This window comes from Trichomycterus rosablanca, chromosome 7, assembly GCF_030014385.1.
Source record: "Trichomycterus rosablanca isolate fTriRos1 chromosome 7, fTriRos1.hap1, whole genome shotgun sequence".
Taxonomy (NCBI): Eukaryota; Metazoa; Chordata; class Actinopteri; order Siluriformes; family Trichomycteridae; genus Trichomycterus; species Trichomycterus rosablanca.
In genome coordinates, this window is record NC_085994.1 from 34,021,879 (window position 1) to 34,041,116 (window position 19,238).

Genomic DNA, 19,238 nt, shown 5'->3' on the forward strand with positions numbered 1-19,238 from the left:
TGGACAGATGTGCGCTTTATGATTTTTTAAAATTTCTTTATTCTAAGAGCTTATTTATTTATTTATTAGGATTTTAATGTCATGTTTTACACTTTGGTTACATTAATGACAGGACCGGTAGTTACTAATTACACATGATTCATCAGTTCAAGTCTTTAATGTCAAACACAGTCATGGTCAATTTTGTATTTCCAATTCACCTCACTTGCACGTCCTTGGACTGTGGGAGGAAACCGGAGCTGGGAATCGAACCCAGGACCTTCTTTCTGTGAGGCGACAGAGCTTCATCCTGGTCAGGGTCACAGTATATCCATTGCAACGTGGAAACTTTAGGTGCAAACATTAACAACAATATCACAGAAAAACACACACACATTGACCATCCACTCCCAGGGGCAGCCAATCCACTGTTTGCATGTTATGAGGTGGTTGAAGGCATCTAAAGTACCCAGAGGTAATCTACACAGACATGAAGAGAGCGTGGAAAACTCTTAACACAGTGATGCACCACAGTTCTGTCTGGCATATAATCAAACGAGCATTACACATACCACCACATGGGTTTGAAATAAAGCCAGTCTCACCTTGCTCAGCATTCTGTAGTAAGCGCCATGTCACTTCACTTCTGATTAGTGTTACATATTTTTAATGACGCACAATGCTTATATTTGCTACATGTAGAAATCAGCAGAAATCAGTCTTTTAAGAGGGCATAAGTTTGGCTTTTCTACCCAAATCAGAACAAAATAGTAGTTCTTAAAACTCATTCCCAACCCTGTGCTCTACATTTTGCAACAAAGTGTATGTTCATTGATTATAATACAAGGATTTGTGTCCATCACATCAACAAGTAAGCCTCCATTAATGCAGTGGAATTATGTTAGTATTATTTCAGTGTAGGTCTTGTAAATGTATTTATTTTTAGCATCCGAGAAGTCTTTTAGATTAGCTTTGATACTTTGCTATGACTTCAGTATTTTAATGCGAGCAATAAAATGTTTTTATTTCTAAGCGTTTAGTTATTTTGTGGTTTTAAACTGTCTTTTTCCTTCGTGTGCTAATGTGTGCTACTTTAAATTTTTATTTCACAACACAATACAATTGAGTAAACAAAAGCTCAATATTGGTTAGTTTGTTCTGATGTGACTTAGCTTACTGAACTGCATATAGACTTTCAGTGTCCATGATACTACAGGTTAAAATATTTGGTTTCTAAGCAAGCTGTATGTAAAGAGTATATCTTTATATATCCACTTTTTTATAGTTAGAATTAGAACAATTAGAATGACTATTTGTCATATATACATACACTTGTACAGTACAATGAAATAAATTTTCTATGTATCTCAGCTTCTTTAGGCTGGTAAAGCTGTGGTCAGGGTTAAGGGTCAGCCTTTGTACAACAGTCTTACCCTGAACACAGGGTAAACTTTTATACCAAAGGTGTCCCACTTCACCAATTTGGATAGCCTGGTCACTAAGATTGTTACATTCTGCATTTTCTTTCTTACACTTGTACTGTAACATTGTGTATACATGGTCATCTAAGATGATTGGACTGATGATTTTTGTTGCCATGTCCCAAACTACATACTACCAATTTTAAATAAGTAAGTCATTTATGGTCAGTTATTTGCTACATACTTGTTTTTACAGTTTTGAGTCACGGTGGGTCCTGTGACACTTGGATAATGCAAAGTTACATGGACAAAATGACCAGACATACTGTATGTCTGGAGCAAGAAGGTGAGCCATTTAAACCAAGCAGAACAATACAGTACTCCGTTTTGCTGTAGAAATTATGCATAAAGGAAATTGACAAAATAATCAAGAAATTAGCTTAAATTATTATGATCTTAACTGAGGGCAGTTGTAGCCTAGTGGTTAAGGTACTGGACTAGTAATAAAAAGGTCACTGGTTCAAGCCCTCCACTGCCAGGTTACCACTGCTGGGCCCTGGGCCCTTAACCTTCAGCTGCTTAGACAATATACTGTCACAGTATAGTTGCTTTAGTCACTTTGGATAAAAAGTGACCACTAAATTCTGAAAAAATAAATGTGCCGCTCAGGTGGCGCAGCGGTAAATCACACGCTGAACACCAGAGCTGGGATCTCGAATACATTGTATCAAATCTCAGCTTTGCCTGCCGGCTGACCAACGATTGGCCTGTTGTTCAGATAGGGGTGGGATTAAGCCGGATAGGGACTGTCTTATAACTAATGCAATTGCGACCTCTGCTGGCTGATTGATGGCGCCTGCACAGAGAAGGGAAAAGAGTGCTGTCAGGGTGTGTCTCTCCGTACACAGTGCTGATCTGCACTGCACTCGTCAAAGAGTGGGTGACAAGATGCCTACGGCTGTAAAATGTAAAATTGGGTGCTCTAGCAGATAGATAGATAGTCCCACAGAGGGGGAATTCACAATTAAAGATGAAAGATATATGCTTATAATATATAAGTGTGCTGAATATATATTTATGACCCAGCGGAATTTGGGAGAACACATGGACACACTAATTGGTCTTGGGCCCAATCTCAACTCACAACTCGTGTTTACTATATTGAGCGGATTGGGACACAACCCACCAGTCCCTGTCACTGTGCTTGCTGTTCCGCACACAGCGCATCCCTCCCTCCACTGCGCTGATCCGCTTAGCATCGAGGAGGCGGCGAAAGATGGATGTTGTCAACCAGGTAGGCTTCCTAAATCACATATTCTCTTAATTAATTAAAAACAAATAATTTATACTATCTGTAGTCAGTTATGCTGATGTTTTGCACAATTACGTTGACCGCGCATGAAGGACATTGGAAGACGTGTGGGGGGGGATGTGGAAGAATGCCTCGAATGAACAGCACTAATCCTGAACCCAGCAGGACGCAGAGTACACAACCAGTGCACATCATTTTATATCTTTAATCCATCTATTAATGATGTTTATCTCCAGTAATGTGCAGAATTAAAGCTCTCTGTTTAAAAATGAGTAAGATGCGCTGATGTTTTGACGGCAGGTTTGATCTGCCCCGCTACAACAGTGTTCTTGTGCTTAAAAATAGCCTGGCATCATTTCTCCACAGGTACTGACATTCAGACAATAAGCAGATATGGGTTCAGCCCAGGCTTTACAGTTATACCCTGCAGAAGGTGGCTTGATCCTTTAAATGGCGAGTCGTTATCTGTATTATTCACTGAATAAAACAGGGCAGTCTGAGCTGCGTCCCAAACCGCATACTGCGCATTTAAAAGTGCAGAACATGGACGTGTCAAACTGGCTTAATACAATATTTAGTGTACCACAATTACTGAATTATTAACTGCACAGACAGATAAATATATAAATGGGTTAACCGATTGATTAATATATGCGACAGAAGGATGGATAAAGGCATGGTGAATTGATAAATAGATTGTATGCACAAGTACACTGATAAATGGATGGATGGTTAAAGGGCCAGTGATAGCTCAGTGGTTAAGGTACTGGACTAGTAAACAGAAGGTTGCCGGTTCAAGTCCCGCCACCACTAAGTTGCCACTGTTGGGTCCCTGAGCAAGGCCCTTAATCCTGAATTGCTCATTGGGAAAGTCATTGTGTAAGTCGCTTTGGATAAAAGCGTCTGCTAAATGCTGAAAATGTAAATGTAAATGTAAATGTAAATAAATGAATAAATGAAATAATATGTGGAGAGACTGAAGTACAGGTAGTCTGATAAACTGATAAATGTGTGTATGGATAGATTTCTGCACAGGTAGGCTGAAAAATTGAAGATTAGAGGATGGATGGATGAATGGATGGTGGATGTTAGTTTTATGAACATGCAAATACATAAATGGGTTAACTGATTGATTAATAAATGGGCCGGATGGATACATGCATGGATATATACATTGATGAATAAGTAGGCAGATGGATGGATGAATAGAGGTTATGCACAAGTAGATAGCTAGATAGATAGATAGATAGATACTGTAGATAGATAGATAGATAGATAGATAGATAGATAGATAGATAGATAGATAGATAGATACTTTATTTATCCTGAGGGAAATTATTGATCAAGTAGACTGGTAAATGGATGGATGGCTAGGTTTATGCACGGGTATACTGGAGAAATGATGAATGGATGGATGGATGGATGGATTTGGGTTAAATAATAGAATAAATAAAAGAATAAGTGGAGAGACTGAAGTACAGGTAGTCTGATAAACTGATAAATGTGTGTATGGATAGATTTCTGCACAGGTAGGCTGAAAAATGGAAGATTAGAGGATGAATGGATGGATAGATGGTAGATGTTAGTTTTATGAACATGCAAATATATAAATGGGTTAACTGATTGATTAATAAATGGGACAGATGGATAAATGCAAGGATATATTATTTGATTGATGAATAAGTAGGCAGATGGATGGATGAATAGATTTTATGCACAAGTAGACTGATAAATGGATGGATGGCTAGGTTTATGCACGGGTATACTGGTGAAATAAGGGATGGATGGATGGATTTGGGTTAAATAAATGAATAAATGAAATAATATGTGGAGAGACTGAAGTACAGGTAGTCTGATAAACTGATAAATGTGTGTATGGATAGGTTTCTGCACAGGTAGGCTGAAAAATTGAAGATTAGAGGATGGATGGATGAATGGATGGTGGATGTTAGTTTTATGAACATGCAAATACATAAATGGGTTAACTGATTGATTAATAAATGGGCCGGATGGATACATGCATGGATATATAGATTGATGAATAAGTAGGCAGATGGATGGATGAATAGAGGTTATGCACAAGTAGATAGCTAGATAGATAGATAGATAGATAGATAGATAGATAGATAGATAGATAGATAGATAGATAGATAGATAGATAGATACTGTAGATAGATAGATAGATAGATAGATAGATAGATAGATAGATAGATAGATAGACAGATACTTTATTTATCCTGAGGGAAATTATTGATCAAATAGACTGGTAAATGGATGGATGGCTAGGTTTATGCACGGGTATACTGGAGAAATGATGAATGGATGGATGGATGGATGGATTTGGGTTAAATAATAGAATAAATAAAAGAATAAGTGGAGAGACTGAAGTACAGGTAGTCTGATAAACTGATAAATGTGTGTATGGATAGATTTCTGCACAGGTAGGCTGAAAAATGGAAGATTAGAGGATGAATGGATGGATAGATGGTAGATGTTAGTTTTATGAACATGCAAATATATAAATGGGTTAACTGATTGATTAATAAATGGGACAGATGGATAAATGCAAGGATATATTATTTGATTGATGAATAAGTAGGCAGATGGATGGATGAATAGATTTTATGCACAAGTAGACTGATAAATGGATGGATGGCTAGCTTTATGCACGGGTATACTGGTGAAATAATGGATGGATGGATGGATTTGGGTTAAATAAATGAATAAATGAAATAATATGTGGAGAGACTGAAGTACAGGTAGTCTGATAAACTGATAAATGTGTGTATGGATAGGTTTCTGCACAGGTAGGCTGAAAAATTGAAGATTAGAGGATGGATGGATGAATGGATGGTGGATGTTAGTTTTATGAACATGCAAATACATAAATGGGTTAACTGATTGATTAATAAATGGGACAGATGGATAAATGCAAGGATATATTATTTGATTGATGAATAAGTAGGCAGATGGATGGATGAATAGATTTTATGCACAAGTAGACTGATAAATGGATGGATGGCTAGCTTTATGCACGGGTATACTGGTGAAATAAGGGATGGATGGATGGATTTGGGTTAAATAAATGAATAAATGAAATAATATGTGGAGAGACTGAAGTACAGGTAGTCTGATAAACTGATAAATGTGTGTATGGATAGGTTTCTGCACAGGTAGGCTGAAAAATTGAAGATTAGAGGATGGATGGATGAATGGATGGTGGATGTTAGTTTTATGAACATGCAAATATATAAATGGGTTAACTGATTGATTAATAAATGGGACGGATGGATAAATGCAAGGATATATTAATTGAATGATTAATAAGTAGGCAGATGGATGGATGAATAGATTTTATGCACAAGTACACTGATAAATGGATGGATGGCTAGGTTTATGCACGGGTATACTGGTGAAATAATGGATGGATGGATGGATTTGGGTTAAATAAATGAATAAATGAAAGAATAAGTGGAGAGACTGAAGTACAGGTAGTCTGATAAATTGATAAATGTGTGTATGGATACATTAATGCACAGGTAGACTATAAATTAAAGATTAGAGGATGGATGGATGGATGGATGGTGGATGTCAGTTTTATGAACATGCAAATATATAAATGGGTTAACTGATTGATTAATTAATTGGGACAGATTGATGGATAAAGGCATTCTTATATTAATCGATTGATGAAGGCAGATGAATGGATGAATAGATTTAATGCACAAGTAGACTGATAAATGGATGGATGGCTGGGTTTATGCACGGGTATACTGGTGAAATAATGGATGGATGGATGGATTTAGGTTAAATTAATGAATAAATGAAAGAATAAGTGGCGATACTGAAGTACAGGTAGTCTGATAAACTGATAAATGTGTGTATGCATAGGTAGGCTAAGAAATTGATGGTGAGAGGATGGATGGATGGATGGTGGATGTTAATTTTATGAACATGTAGGCTAACAAAAGGATGGGTACATAGACACAGATTGTTGTACAAGAAGGCTGGTTAATAAATAGATGTTTGCACTGCAGAGCTGATCAATAGATGGTTGGAAGGATGGATGCACACAATGGTGGACTAATAAAATAAAGTATGAATCAATTGATTAATGTGCAGTTAAATAAATAGGTAGATGTAGATTTACAAATAGATGAATTATGGTAACTTAGAGGTTAAGATACTGGACTAGTAATGTGAAGGTCACTGATTCAAGCCCCACCACTGCCAAGCTGCCACTGTTGGGCCTCTAAGCAAGGCCCTTAACACCCAATTGCTTGCATTGTATTCAGTCATAATTAACTGTCTTCAATTACAAGGTTACAAGGGTCTATCTGGACTCGTATAAAAAAATACTGAAACCAAGCCAGAATATGCTCACATCTTTACCTTTTTCATTAAAAACACTCTGAAATGAATATATAGTTCAGCATACCAGAACAAAATGTTCCTACTGTGATGCCACATTCTCTCTCACATGGTCACCAGACCTGCACCCAACAGTCCCAATCGACAGATCACATTCATATGCGTTGTTTTGCTGTAGCCAGCAAATGTTTACTGTTTGCACTCTCACAGAGGACTCGGATAAGCAGCTTTGCCTAATACTCAGGAAGCATTTCCTCTCTGTCGTTCTGTAATAATGGTTTTGTTGCTGGGCCAAACTAGCTGCCATAGTGATTACTCGTGCATTGCATACCAGGAGGTCTGGTCCACCAGTAGTTCAAGGGGTTGCAAATATCCTGTGAGTCAAAATGCTAGAAACACTGAACATAAGCATTGGTCAAAATTATACATACAGCATATTTGTCATTTCAGATATAGAATAACAGTGTCACGTCACATCTGTGTATAGGTTAGCCTTTATGTTAGAATCTTCATCGCTAATAACATATCATAGGGACAGTGATAGCCTAGTGGGTAGAGCTTTGGGATATCAACGGAAAGGTTGAGAGTTTGAATCCCAGCTCTGCCATGCAGCCACTGTTAGGCCCCTGAGCAAGGCTTTTAACCCTTTTTGCTCCAGGGGCGCCGTACGATGACTGACCCCAGCTTCCAAACAAGCTGGGATACACGATGAAAGAATTTTGTTGTGCTGTACATCTGTATGTGTATATATGACGAATAATGGCTTTCTATTTTATATGTGACGTTGTTATGAAGGATTTATGATATGCTGTGTATATGTTTTTACAGTTGGTCGCCACTGGGCAGTTTACTGTCGTCAAACAACCTTTAGGATTCATAAAGATCCTACAATGGGTAAGTGGATGATTGTATGAATTACATTTGACGGCACAAAATCCTTTAAAAATGACATTTATGACAACGGGCAGGACAAGTATAAATTAACCAACATTTTGAGGTGTGGAACTATAATGTTTTCTTGACAAAATAACAAATGTACTCTTCTAACATTATTTAGTTATGAGGAAGCAATGCATACGAAACCTATTTTTAAACATATGTAATTATTAAGTAATCATGGTACCACTGGAACTGACCTTTTTAAGTAATAACTGGCTGTACTGTACATTGTCATGTTAGATCTGGATTCTCTCCTACTTTTACATTTATCTTGGATTTAACCCTTTTTTTTTAGACCAGATGAGCCTTCTTATCTAGTCTGATAATGGTACTTACATTCTAAAGAGACAATTAAAACAGATGTCTGTAGGCGCCCAGGTGGCGCAGCGGGATATTCCGCTTGCACACCAGCACCAAGTTTCTGAACTCGTCGGTTCGAAACTCGGTGTTGCCTCCGGTCGGCTGGGTGCCATCTAGCGGGCATAATTGGCAGTGCCTGCAGCAGATACTAATTGGCCACCGTATCCATGTGTGGGTGGGTGGGTCTTCATACGCTGTGTAAGGACCCTGATTGGCAGAAGAGACGCCTGTGGAGAATGCAGGGGCGAGAAGAGGAGGGCTGTACACAATCTGGTATCTCTCAGCAGCGGAAGACAAATTGAGTGCAATTAGTCAATATTACAAACTGTTTACAGATGAAGCAAGTAGCACGTAAATGATTTCTTTTTTATGTCTTCGGTGGTGATGGTATAGCTTATGGTATAGTTATAAGTTACCCTATGTTAATGTGAGCAGGCTTGGAGTTGCTGATGCCTCTCATGGTTTGCCTTTGTCGTGTACAGAGTCGGTGCTGTTGTCTTCTAAGGGTGGGCACTTATGACCCAAGTTTTCAGGGTACTAAAAAAGATTTACGTAACATTGTATTACTTTTACCTTCATTTTCATTTCTTTATATTTCTTTCTATTTTTAGAAAAAGATAGGTATATGGTTAGCATTCTTTAATGCCTGCCATAAAAGGGCAGTCGTAGCTCAGGGGTTAAGGAACTATTCTAGTCATTAGAAGGTCCTGCCAGGCTACTGCTATTGAGCCCCTGCTGTTGGGTCCTTAATCATCAGAAGTCTACTGTATAGCTGCCGCTATTGGACCCCTGAGCAAGGTTCTTTATTCTCAGAAGCTTAAATTGTATTATGTCATAAGTGTATGTTTATTTAGGATAAACATGTCTGCTAAATGCCATAAATAAATGTAAATTAGGCCATAACTGAGCTAAATAAGAGCTTAGCTTATAAGCAGGTTACTCACATTAGATGATACTCCAATCACTGGCATTTGTCACTAAAACACATAGAAGAATTTTTTTTTTTGCATTTTCTCCCCATTTTCCTCCAGATTTAGTGCACTCAATTTTGTCTTCCGCTGCTGAGGGATACCCGATTGCATCCGAGGAGAGCACGTCTCTTCCGCCAATCAGGGTCCTTAAACAGCTTATGAAGACCCACCCACCCACACATAGTCCGGCCCCCACCCTGCAGATACGGTGGCCAATTAGTATCTGCTGCAGGCACTGCCAATTATGCCGGATGGCGCCCAGCCGACCGGTGGCAACACCGAGTTTCAAACTGAGGAGTTCAGAAACTCGGTGCTGGTGTGCTAGTGGATTATCGCACTGCGCCACCTGGGCGCCAAAATGTTTGTAAATGTTGTGTAGCACCCTGTGTCTTTGTCCCTGGCTTGAATCCATAACATAAACACAGCCACTATATTTAGTTTTAGTACAGCTTAAAAGGTCATGTGACTGCTGGTGGGCTACTAGACATGAATTATTAATCCCAATGCTCATTGTGTGTATGTGGTTGCACAGTATGTCCTGGCAGGTTTGTGTATAAGAACAGACTGACTCAGTGACTCATTCAGTCTGATAAAATGCCGTGTCCAGGTAAAGCTATTTTTAGACTTTTTCGTGCATGTGGAGGAACCCTGTTTAAAGCAGACAGAATCCTGCTCTAGACATGCTGGATATTGCATTGATTTTATTCGGCGTGTTGCTGTGATGATAAATGAAAGCTTAAAATTAAATGATTGGAGTGCCCCACTCAGTTTCTGAATTTCCCTCGAGGTGTATTCAGTTACAGCTTTGCTTTGCTACATGGTGTCTTGTTTCGTCACGGCCCTTAACCGAGGCAGGAATGGACAGTCCCTAAAGTATTGCTATTCCTTCAATGTCATTGTATGCTAGGCGCCCAGGTGGTGCAGCGGGATATTCCGCTTGCACACCAGCACAGACTTTCTGAACTCCTCGGTTCGAAACTCTGTGTTGCTACCGGTCGGATGGGCACCATCTGGCGGGCATAATTGGCAGTGCCTGCAGCAGATACTAATTGGCCACCGTATCTACATGCTGGGGGCCGGACTATGTGTGGGTGGGTGGGTGGGTGGGTGGGTCTTCATACGCTGTGTAAGGACCCTGATTGGCTGAAGAGACGCCTGTGCAGAATGCAGGGGCGAGAAGAGGAGGACTGTGCACGTGTCGGAGGAGGCGTGTACAGCGATGTGCTCTCCTCGGATGCAATCTGGTATCTCTCAGCAGCGGAAGACAAAAATTGAGTGCACTAAATTGGGAGGAAAATGCATTTTTAAAAAAGTAATTGTATGCTGTGGTATTTACAGTGGATTTGGGGTGGCATGGTTGCTGAGTGGATTGCACTGTCACCTAACAGCAAGAAGGTCCTGGGTCCTTTCTGTGTGGAGTTTGCATGTTCTCCCCGTGTCTGTGTGGGTTTCCTCCTGGCGCTCCGGTTTCCTCCCACAGTCCAAAGACGTGCAAGTGAGGTGAACTGGAGATACAAGATTGTCCATGACTGTGTTTGACATTAAAGACTTGAACTGATGAATCTGTGGCGTTTAACTACCTGTCCTGTCATGAATGTAACCAAAGTGTGTAAAACATGACATTAAAATTGTCAATCTACAAATAATCACCCACTCTTATTCACAAGTATTTAGACCCTTTTGCTGTGGCACTCCAAATCATGATCAGGCGTATCCTGTTTAATTTAATTATCCTTGTTTAATTAACTAGCTGAAGTTCACCTGTTTAAACAGACAGTTTTAGTTATTCTTGCTCTGTAGTTTAAAATGTCTGTATAAGTTCACCATTGTTTAAAAACATAATGATGGTTCTGGGTAAATGTGACTAATTTCATTGTTTGCCAGTAACAGAAATGTATGTAGAGGTGTGAAATAATTCATCTGTCTTCTGTCGCTATGGAAACTCGCCTACTGTTTGTCTCCATGGCACCAAAGCATCCTCCAAATGCTCATGTGTTTGTTTCCTTATTGCTGATCCTCTTACTATGATTAAATGTGTTTGGTTATGTGTTGTGTGTTTATAACCGTGTAATATGGTGTATAATATTGATTATGGGTGGTGTGGAGGGGTGACAATGTGAATTATAGTGTTGTTTCCATTTAAGTGACAGATGTAATGCTATAATTACATCAGTAATAATAATAATAATAATCTATTTTATTTATTAATTGCTTTGACTTTTAATATGAACAAAATACTGCATATGTGGGCGGCTCGGTGGGTAGCACTGTCGCCTCACAGCAAGAAGGTCCTGGGTTTGATCCCCAGGCAGGGCGGTCCAGCCAGGTCCTTTCTGTGTGGAGTTTGCATGTTCTCCCTGTGTCTGCGTGGTTTTCCTCCAGGAGCATATGAACTTGAGTGACTCCCATTCTTAATCCATAGGGTTTAATATGATGTCAACCCACCCTTTGCAGCTATAACAGCTTTAACTCTTCTGGGAAGGCTTTCCACAAGGTTTAGGAGTGTGATTATGGGAATTTTTGACCATTCTTTCAGAAGCGCATTTGTAAGGTCAGACACTGATGTTGGACGAGAAGGCCTGGCTCACAGTCTCTGTTCTAATTCATCCCAAAGGTGTTCTATCGGGTTGAGTCATGTTGGAACAGGAAGGGGCCATCCCCAAACTGTTCCAACAAAGTTGGGAGCATGAAATTGTCCAAAATCTCTTGGTATGCTGAAGCATTAAGAGTTCCTTTCACTGGAACTAAGGGGCCGAGCCCAACTCCTGAAAAACAACCACCAAACTTTACACTCGGCACAATGCAGTCAGACAAGTACCGTTCTCCTGCCAACCACCAAACCCAGACTCATCAATTGGATTGCCAGACGGAGAAGCGTGATTCGTCACTCCAGAGAACACGTCTCCACTGCTCTAGGGTCCAGTGGCGCCATGCTTTACACCACTGCATCCGACGCTTTGCATTGCGCTTGGTGATGTAAGGCTTGGATGCAGCTGCTCGGCCATGGAAACCCATTCCATGAAGCTCTCTACACACTGTTCTTGAGCTAATCTGAAGGCCACATTAAGTTTGGAGGTCTGTATTGATTGACTGCAGAAAGTTGGCGACCTCTGCGCACTATGCCCCTCAGCATACGCTGACCCCGCTCTGTCATATTACGTGGCCTAACACTTCGTGGCTGAGTTGCTGTCGTTCCCAATCGCTTCCACTTTGTTATAATAACACTGACATTTGACTGTGGAATATTTAGTAGCGAGGAAATTTCACGACTGGACTTGTTGCACAGGTGGCATCCTATCACAGTACCACGCTGGAATTCACTGAGCTCCTGAGAGCGACCCGTTCTTTCACAAATGTTTGTAGAAGCAGACTAAATTGGGAGGAAGATTGGGAAAAATGCAATAACAAAAAAAGTGTACATAGGACAGTTTTAATTGTGTTTAGTAAGAGATGGATTTTGCTGTGGCTCTGTACAGTCCAGATTTGTTCTCTTATAGTTTCTGTAAAAACAGTTTTACCTAATATCTATACCACCTGCTGTATAATGTGTACAGATTTCCCCTCTTGAACAAAATTCTGTGCGCTAAAGCTTGGGATGGTCAAATCTCTTTTTAAAACTAGAAGTAAACTCCAGGGTTATAATTTTAGCCTGAGCATCAATAAACACCCACATCTGATTATGTAATGTAAAGTTGTTTCAGTATCATCATATTGACCAGCACTGGCTGAATCTGTCAGTTCTGCTTACTTCTCTGTTATTTTTCATTTCTAACCTGTTTCTCATCCTATACTTCTCGTCCCTTTCCTCCATTACAATCAGTAAAGTTGTTAATGACTTGATTTTAATTCTGACTCGAGCTTAGCTAGGTGGACAGGCAGGCTGCAGGCTGATTTAATTGCTTTAGGGTTTTCTTCTTCCTCTGTGTGTAAGGTGTGGCACGAATGTTCAGAGTGAATTTGATGAAGTGTGTGTTTATTTAGTGTGTGTATTATATGAGGACATGTGCATTTGTGCATTTGTGCATGTGTACAGTGTTCTCACTGACAGATGGTGAAGCACTTCAGAACGTTTAATAGTCAGATTTTCCATACAATCGGATCTGCCTGCCGGGAAAGGTGGGGGGAGGTCTGGTAAAAATAGGCTAAGAGACTAATCTCTTCATGTGTATGTATGTGTGGGTGGGTAGTTGGGATGCGAGTTGGAGGAGGGTAGACCTTCAGTGATTTTATTAATAGTGGAAAACATAGTGAAAAGTGCATTGCTGCAAAAATCTAGTACAGAGTTTCAGTGGTGCCACCAAATTGGGTGCTCAACACACACTATTAGCCATGTCTCAGGGGAGGAGGGTGGATGGGGGAGTCACCTCCCTGCCACTGTGACTGTGTCGTGTACTGTCTGATCGAGACGCTGCAACTGTCAAAGCTGCACTAATATGGAGCCCAGGTGACACAACAGGATGATCCGCTAGCACACAGCTAGACACTGAGATTCTGAGCTCCCTGGTTTGAATCTTGGCTTCGCTACCAGTCAGCTGGGACCCTCTAGCAGGCACAATTGGCTAATGCCTGCAGCAGACAAAATTGGCTTCCATTCTTCTGGGTGGGAAAGGCCAGATTAAGGTGTGGGGTTATCAACGTTGTGTAAGTACCTTGGTTGCCCAGGGCGCCTGTACAGAAAGTGGTTGAGTGCAGAAATTAGGGCGTCGCTCTCCGTACGCTAAGCCGACTTCACACGCAAATCCACCAAATCGTGGGTGAATAAGAAGGGATTGGTGGACTTCACACGTCGAAGGGCGAATATACACCCTGCTTGGACGCCGTTGGGGTCCCCAGCAGTGGATTGGCTCCTCTAATTTGGGAGAGAATCAGAAGATTTAAAAAATACTGTTTCAAGTTAATTGGTTCAAAACTAACTCACAACCACACCAATATTAGGTGATTAAGCTGCTAAAACTGGGCTTTATAATGTCAAACCTTAAACTAGAGGCTCCTTCCCATCTGCATTCTACTCTAAGTAGTACTAATTTTGCAATTTAGCATAGAAGTTCACATTGTTTGCTTTTAACATGCTCATGCTAGAGCCAATCATTAGCCAAACATCAGAGTTTAGGCTTTACTAGGATTTCTTTGGTCATTTGGTTTAGTAAGTAACTTTTAAAGCTCCATCACTTACAAACAAAGGATCTTGTCAACTGTCCAGTGACATCAGACAATTGCATGTACACTAAAATAATGCAGCATTTAGTCAGGAATTAAAAGGGCATGATATCCTTAACATTCATTAATGGCTGTTTTGCATTTTTACTTCTTGTTTTTTATTTTGTTTATGCATTTTTTTTTCCCATTTTCTCCCTTTTTGCGCGTCCAGTTGCCCAATTGCGTCATGCTTTCTAACCACCAATGTCGATCCTGCTCTGATTGAGGAGAACAAAGCTAACCCACGCTCCCTCCGACACGTGGGCAGCAGCCGTATGCATTTTGTCACCTACACTTGACGAGTGCAATGCGGATCAGCACTGTGTATGGAGAGACACACCCTGAACAACACTCTCTTTTACCGTCTCTGTCCAGGCGCCATCAATCAGCCAGCAGAGGTCGTAATTGCATTAGTTATGAGAGAGTCCCTATCCAGCTTTTTTTTTAATATCCCACCCCTATCTGAACAACAGGCCAATCGTTATTCATGTGGCTGCTCAGCCCAGTCGGCAGGCAGAGCTGACACTCGATACGATGTATTCGAGACCCCAGCTCTGGTGTTCAGCGTGTTTTTTACCGCTGCGCCAACTGAGCTGCGCATTTTTACTTCTTTAAAGAAATTATGTAAATATGATTGTGTAAAGTGCTAGCCTTCTGTTTTTCTCTTCCAGTTTTTCGCCATCTTTGCATTCTCTACCTGCTGCTCCTACTCCGGAGTTTTTCGATTGAGCGTGGAGTGTAAGAACCGCTCAGAGAGTGATTTAAACATCGAGGTTGAATTCGCCTACCCGTTCAGGTAAGTCAGCCACAGTAAAACAGGCGTTATTTACTCCTTATGTTTTGTTTTCAGAAAACATCACAGGTCAGTACGTGTTAAGCAATCTTAGAAAGCTCCAGCAGGTAGCAGCAATGTATTTCTGGTAATTTGCTTGAGATGACTTCTGCAAAGCCAAGATGTAAAAAAAAAGTAGATTTTTATCCAAAATGAGAATTACTGTGTTCATAATGAAAGCCAGTTTAGATAAATACTTTTGAATAGGCTGACACTTTGCTTTTCTGTTCCATCAGACTCCATCAGGTGTGGTTTGATGCGCCGACGTGTAAAGGCCCAGAGCCAGAGCGAATATTCCTGGAGGGTAACTACTCTTCCTCGGCTGAATTCTTTGTCACTATTGGTGTTTTCGCCTTCCTCTACTCCATGGCAGCTCTGTCCATCTACGTCTTCAAACTGGAGAAATACCGCGAGGGCAATCGCGGCGCCCAGGCTGTACGTCTTCACACTCTTTTACTCTTTTACGGTTAGATAGATAGCCATACACTGATCAGGCATAACATTATGACCACCTTACTAATATTGTGTTGGTTTCCCCTTTTGCTGCCAAAACAGCCCTGCAACTGTGATGTACCTTTCTATCAGAACCAGCATTAACTTCTTCTGCAATTTGAGCTACAGTAGCTCGTCACACGGGCCAGCCTTCGTCTATCAATGAGCCTTGGCCGCCCATGACCCTGTCCCCAGTTTACCACTGTTCTTGGACCACTTTTGATAGATACTGACCACTGCAGACTGGGAACACCCCACAAGAGCTGCAGTTTTGGAGATGCTCTGACCAAGTCGTCTAGCCATGACAATTTGGACCTTGTCAAACTCGCTCAAATCCTTACGCTCGCCTTTCACTTGCTGTCTAATATATCCCACCAACTAACAGGTGCCGTGATGAAGTTATTCACTTTATATAATCATATATAATGTCATAATGTTATGCCTGGTCGGTATATATAATTATATCACATTTCATTAATACATGTTGGGATAATATATTTAAATGAAAGTGTAAAATCAATTCTTCCTAAAGCTACTGTAGTGTAGAGTCTTAAACTATTTGATGTCCTATTTTCTGTAACGAACATTTATTAAAGCAAAATCTGCTTAGTGATCGCTTACGATTAGCATTAAATACATCTGTAACCATGTGAACATGTAAAGATTTGCTCTGCTCTTTAGGATTTTGTGGTGACGGCTATTTTTGCCTTCTTCTGGTTGGTGAGTTCAGCAGCATGGGCTAAAGGCCTATCGGACATTAAGGAAGCCACTGATCCTGATGAAGTCATTGAACTCATCCCAGCCTGCAGGCATGAGCATAACCACTGCCAAGAAAAGCATGAGGCCGTCGTATCGGGCCTAAACACATCTGTGGTTAGTTCTTTATCTGTATTACACCTGTATTTATTCACAATAGAGTATATCTGTCACCTTTTTTATTTGCATATATCTGCTTAATGATGTTTCATGAGCAATTTGCAGTTGTCATGTATTGATGAAGCCTTTGCTAATTGGGTGGGAATTGCCAACTGGATATTGCAATTTAAATAATATGGAAAGAAATAATTAAACAAAAATGTATTGCATCCATTTCAACACATAATTTCTCTTCATATTTTATAATTACTGCCATAACAGTGCAGCATCTCAGCAGCAGTGTTTGGTAAAAAAAATTTGCTCAATAAATAAACAGATTGACAGTTGATGGAGGATAGATTGATAGATGATAGATAAATGGGTAAGCAAATAGATAATTGAAGTAAGTACTTATTTTACCCTATTTTTCCTGTAGGCGTTTGGATTCTGTAACCTGGTGCTTTGGGCTGGAAACCTTTGGTTTGTCTTTAAGGAGACTGGTTGGCTTAGTGCTTTTGGCGGCACCTATGTGCCTTCAGGAGCTAAACAACCAGCACCGGACTCTTATGACCAGGGCCAGGGTAAGTAAATGAGACCACTTACAATGCACAGAACAATCTTACAATGCACAAAAACTGGAGGAATTCAGATTATGGCTTATTATGATCATACAAAAGCTCACTCTACAGGAGTCAGTATTTAGATTTATAGTGTGACAGTGTTGTGAAGCAGTTTCTTTACAGTATGTGTATTCATTTACAGTATGTGTATTCATTTACAGTATGTGTATTTGATACTTTTCTACTGTAAGATTTTATAGTTTTTGGAACTGGGGTTTGTAAAATAGTGGCTTATAATGACGCTGATATGGTTCTAACCAACAGCATTCAAAATGCTGGGTTGAGTGCAGCGGTCAGAAATCTTAGTGAAGGGTGGTATTATGTGTGTAAAAACATGAAACCTTACATAATACTGTATAATACTGTAGATTTTACAGTACTCCATTCCATCCTCTCTTTGGAATAATGAAAACGTTGATTTCCTTCTTCTGCCAGGCTATGGACAGGACCCCTATGCTGGCTCTCAGGAAGGGTACCAACCTGACTATGGGCAACAAGCAGGATATGAGGTGGGAGGCTACAACCAAGCAGGATATGATCAGGGTGGCCCAACCTCCTTCTCCAATGCAATGTAGGCAAATTTACACAGCACAGGAGCTCTCTACAGGTGAGTGACTATCTACTAAAATAATAGGAGAGACATTTATATATATTTGCTATTGTCCTGGCATGTGCTGATCTAAAACTATAAATGTGGGCTGTTAATATGCAATCTGTTAATAACATTAGGCTGTTCAACTACATAATTGGAAGGGCATTAATACAGAGTAGTTTGGCTGTATGCATCTGTTTTACCTATATATTGTAATGAATACAGTTTAATGTGAGCCTGTACTCACTAAGCACTTTATTACATTGTTTCATAAGCAACACCTTTCATACAGATGGACTTTGTGGTTGTACAATTTCTGTACAACCACTGTAACAGTTGCTCTGTACACCGACACTCCCCTGTACCCCACTTATCAATCAAAAGGCTTTTTTTGCAGTGGATCATTCTCAGGACTACAATAACATGGTAATGACATATTAATGCGTTTTCGTTCGGTATGAATGTATCAGGTGCAGCAGTGTTGTTGGGACTTTTAAGCACTGTTTAAACTTACTGGCCTTTTTTATTAGGAACAGTTATCATGTTAGCATTTGTTAGTTATAGATCAGAGAACTTGTTACACTTAAAGACCAGAGCTTTTTCCCCATACACAGGATATTGCTGGATTTATGTTTTGGTTGGAGCACTATTCTCCTACCAGCATTGACATTAGGGTGTTTAAAAACCCATGAACACTGATGCACCTAATACACGCATACCAGAACGACTAACATTACTATTTTATTTATGCAAGTGTCATTGCAGTGCTGAGAATGGTCCACCACCAAAATATCTTGTCAGTGGTCTTATGGAGGTCCAATAAATAGGGTACAAGGAGGTGACAAAGTACACAGAGAAACAGATATATAACCAGTATAACCAAAGATCAGCACATGCCAACTTTTTCTATTTATAGTTTTTAAACCAACATGTCTTGTTCATAATGTTCTGCAGAGCACATCAGCCCAAGGAGTGAAGACCCCATCTATTACCCAGGATTCCATACTACTGATTGCTTATATGATCAATGTGTTTACAGTATGGGGGGGGGGGGGGGGGGGGTATATATGCGAGTTGGGGACAGGGTTGTTTTTATCATATCCAGTGGGAAACGTGTTTGGAGAAGCCAGGGCTCTAAATTAAATCCTAAATCTATTCTTGTCTCTCCAGTAGACCTGCAATTGCTTTTCTTAATTTAATCAAGACTTGAATAAGCTACCAAAAACTATTATAATACATATATTATTAAAGGGATAACAACCAGTTTGAAATATATATCTAGGGAATGTATTTGTCTG

At 40.1% G+C, this 19,238-nt stretch overlaps 1 protein-coding gene across 1 annotated transcript; it reads left to right on the top strand.

The window, feature by feature from the left end:
* Positions 1-2,633: 2,633 nt before the first annotated feature.
* On the top strand, positions 2,634-18,970 carry sypb (synaptophysin b). The gene is made up of 8 exons (XM_062998607.1): positions 2,634-2,694; positions 7,912-7,977; positions 15,221-15,345; positions 15,618-15,816; positions 16,555-16,746; positions 17,165-17,309; positions 17,784-17,955; positions 18,895-18,970. Exons 1-7 carry the CDS (start codon positions 2,677-2,679, stop codon positions 17,921-17,923), a joined length of 885 nt encoding a protein of 294 aa, XP_062854677.1. The 5' UTR covers positions 2,634-2,676; the 3' UTR covers positions 17,924-17,955; positions 18,895-18,970.
* Positions 18,971-19,238: the final 268 nt, after the last annotated feature.

What these genes read in the sequence shown, in the direction of transcription:
- sypb (XM_062998607.1), top strand. An exon ending in GAATTCGCCTACCCGTTCAG is followed by an intron (nt 15,346 to 15,617) that starts GTAAGTCAGCCA and finishes CTGTTCCATCAG; the next exon opens with ACTCCATCAGGTGTGGTTTG. An exon ending in CGGGCCTAAACACATCTGTG is followed by an intron (nt 16,747 to 17,164) that starts GTTAGTTCTTTA and finishes TTTTTCCTGTAG; the next exon opens with GCGTTTGGATTCTGTAACCT.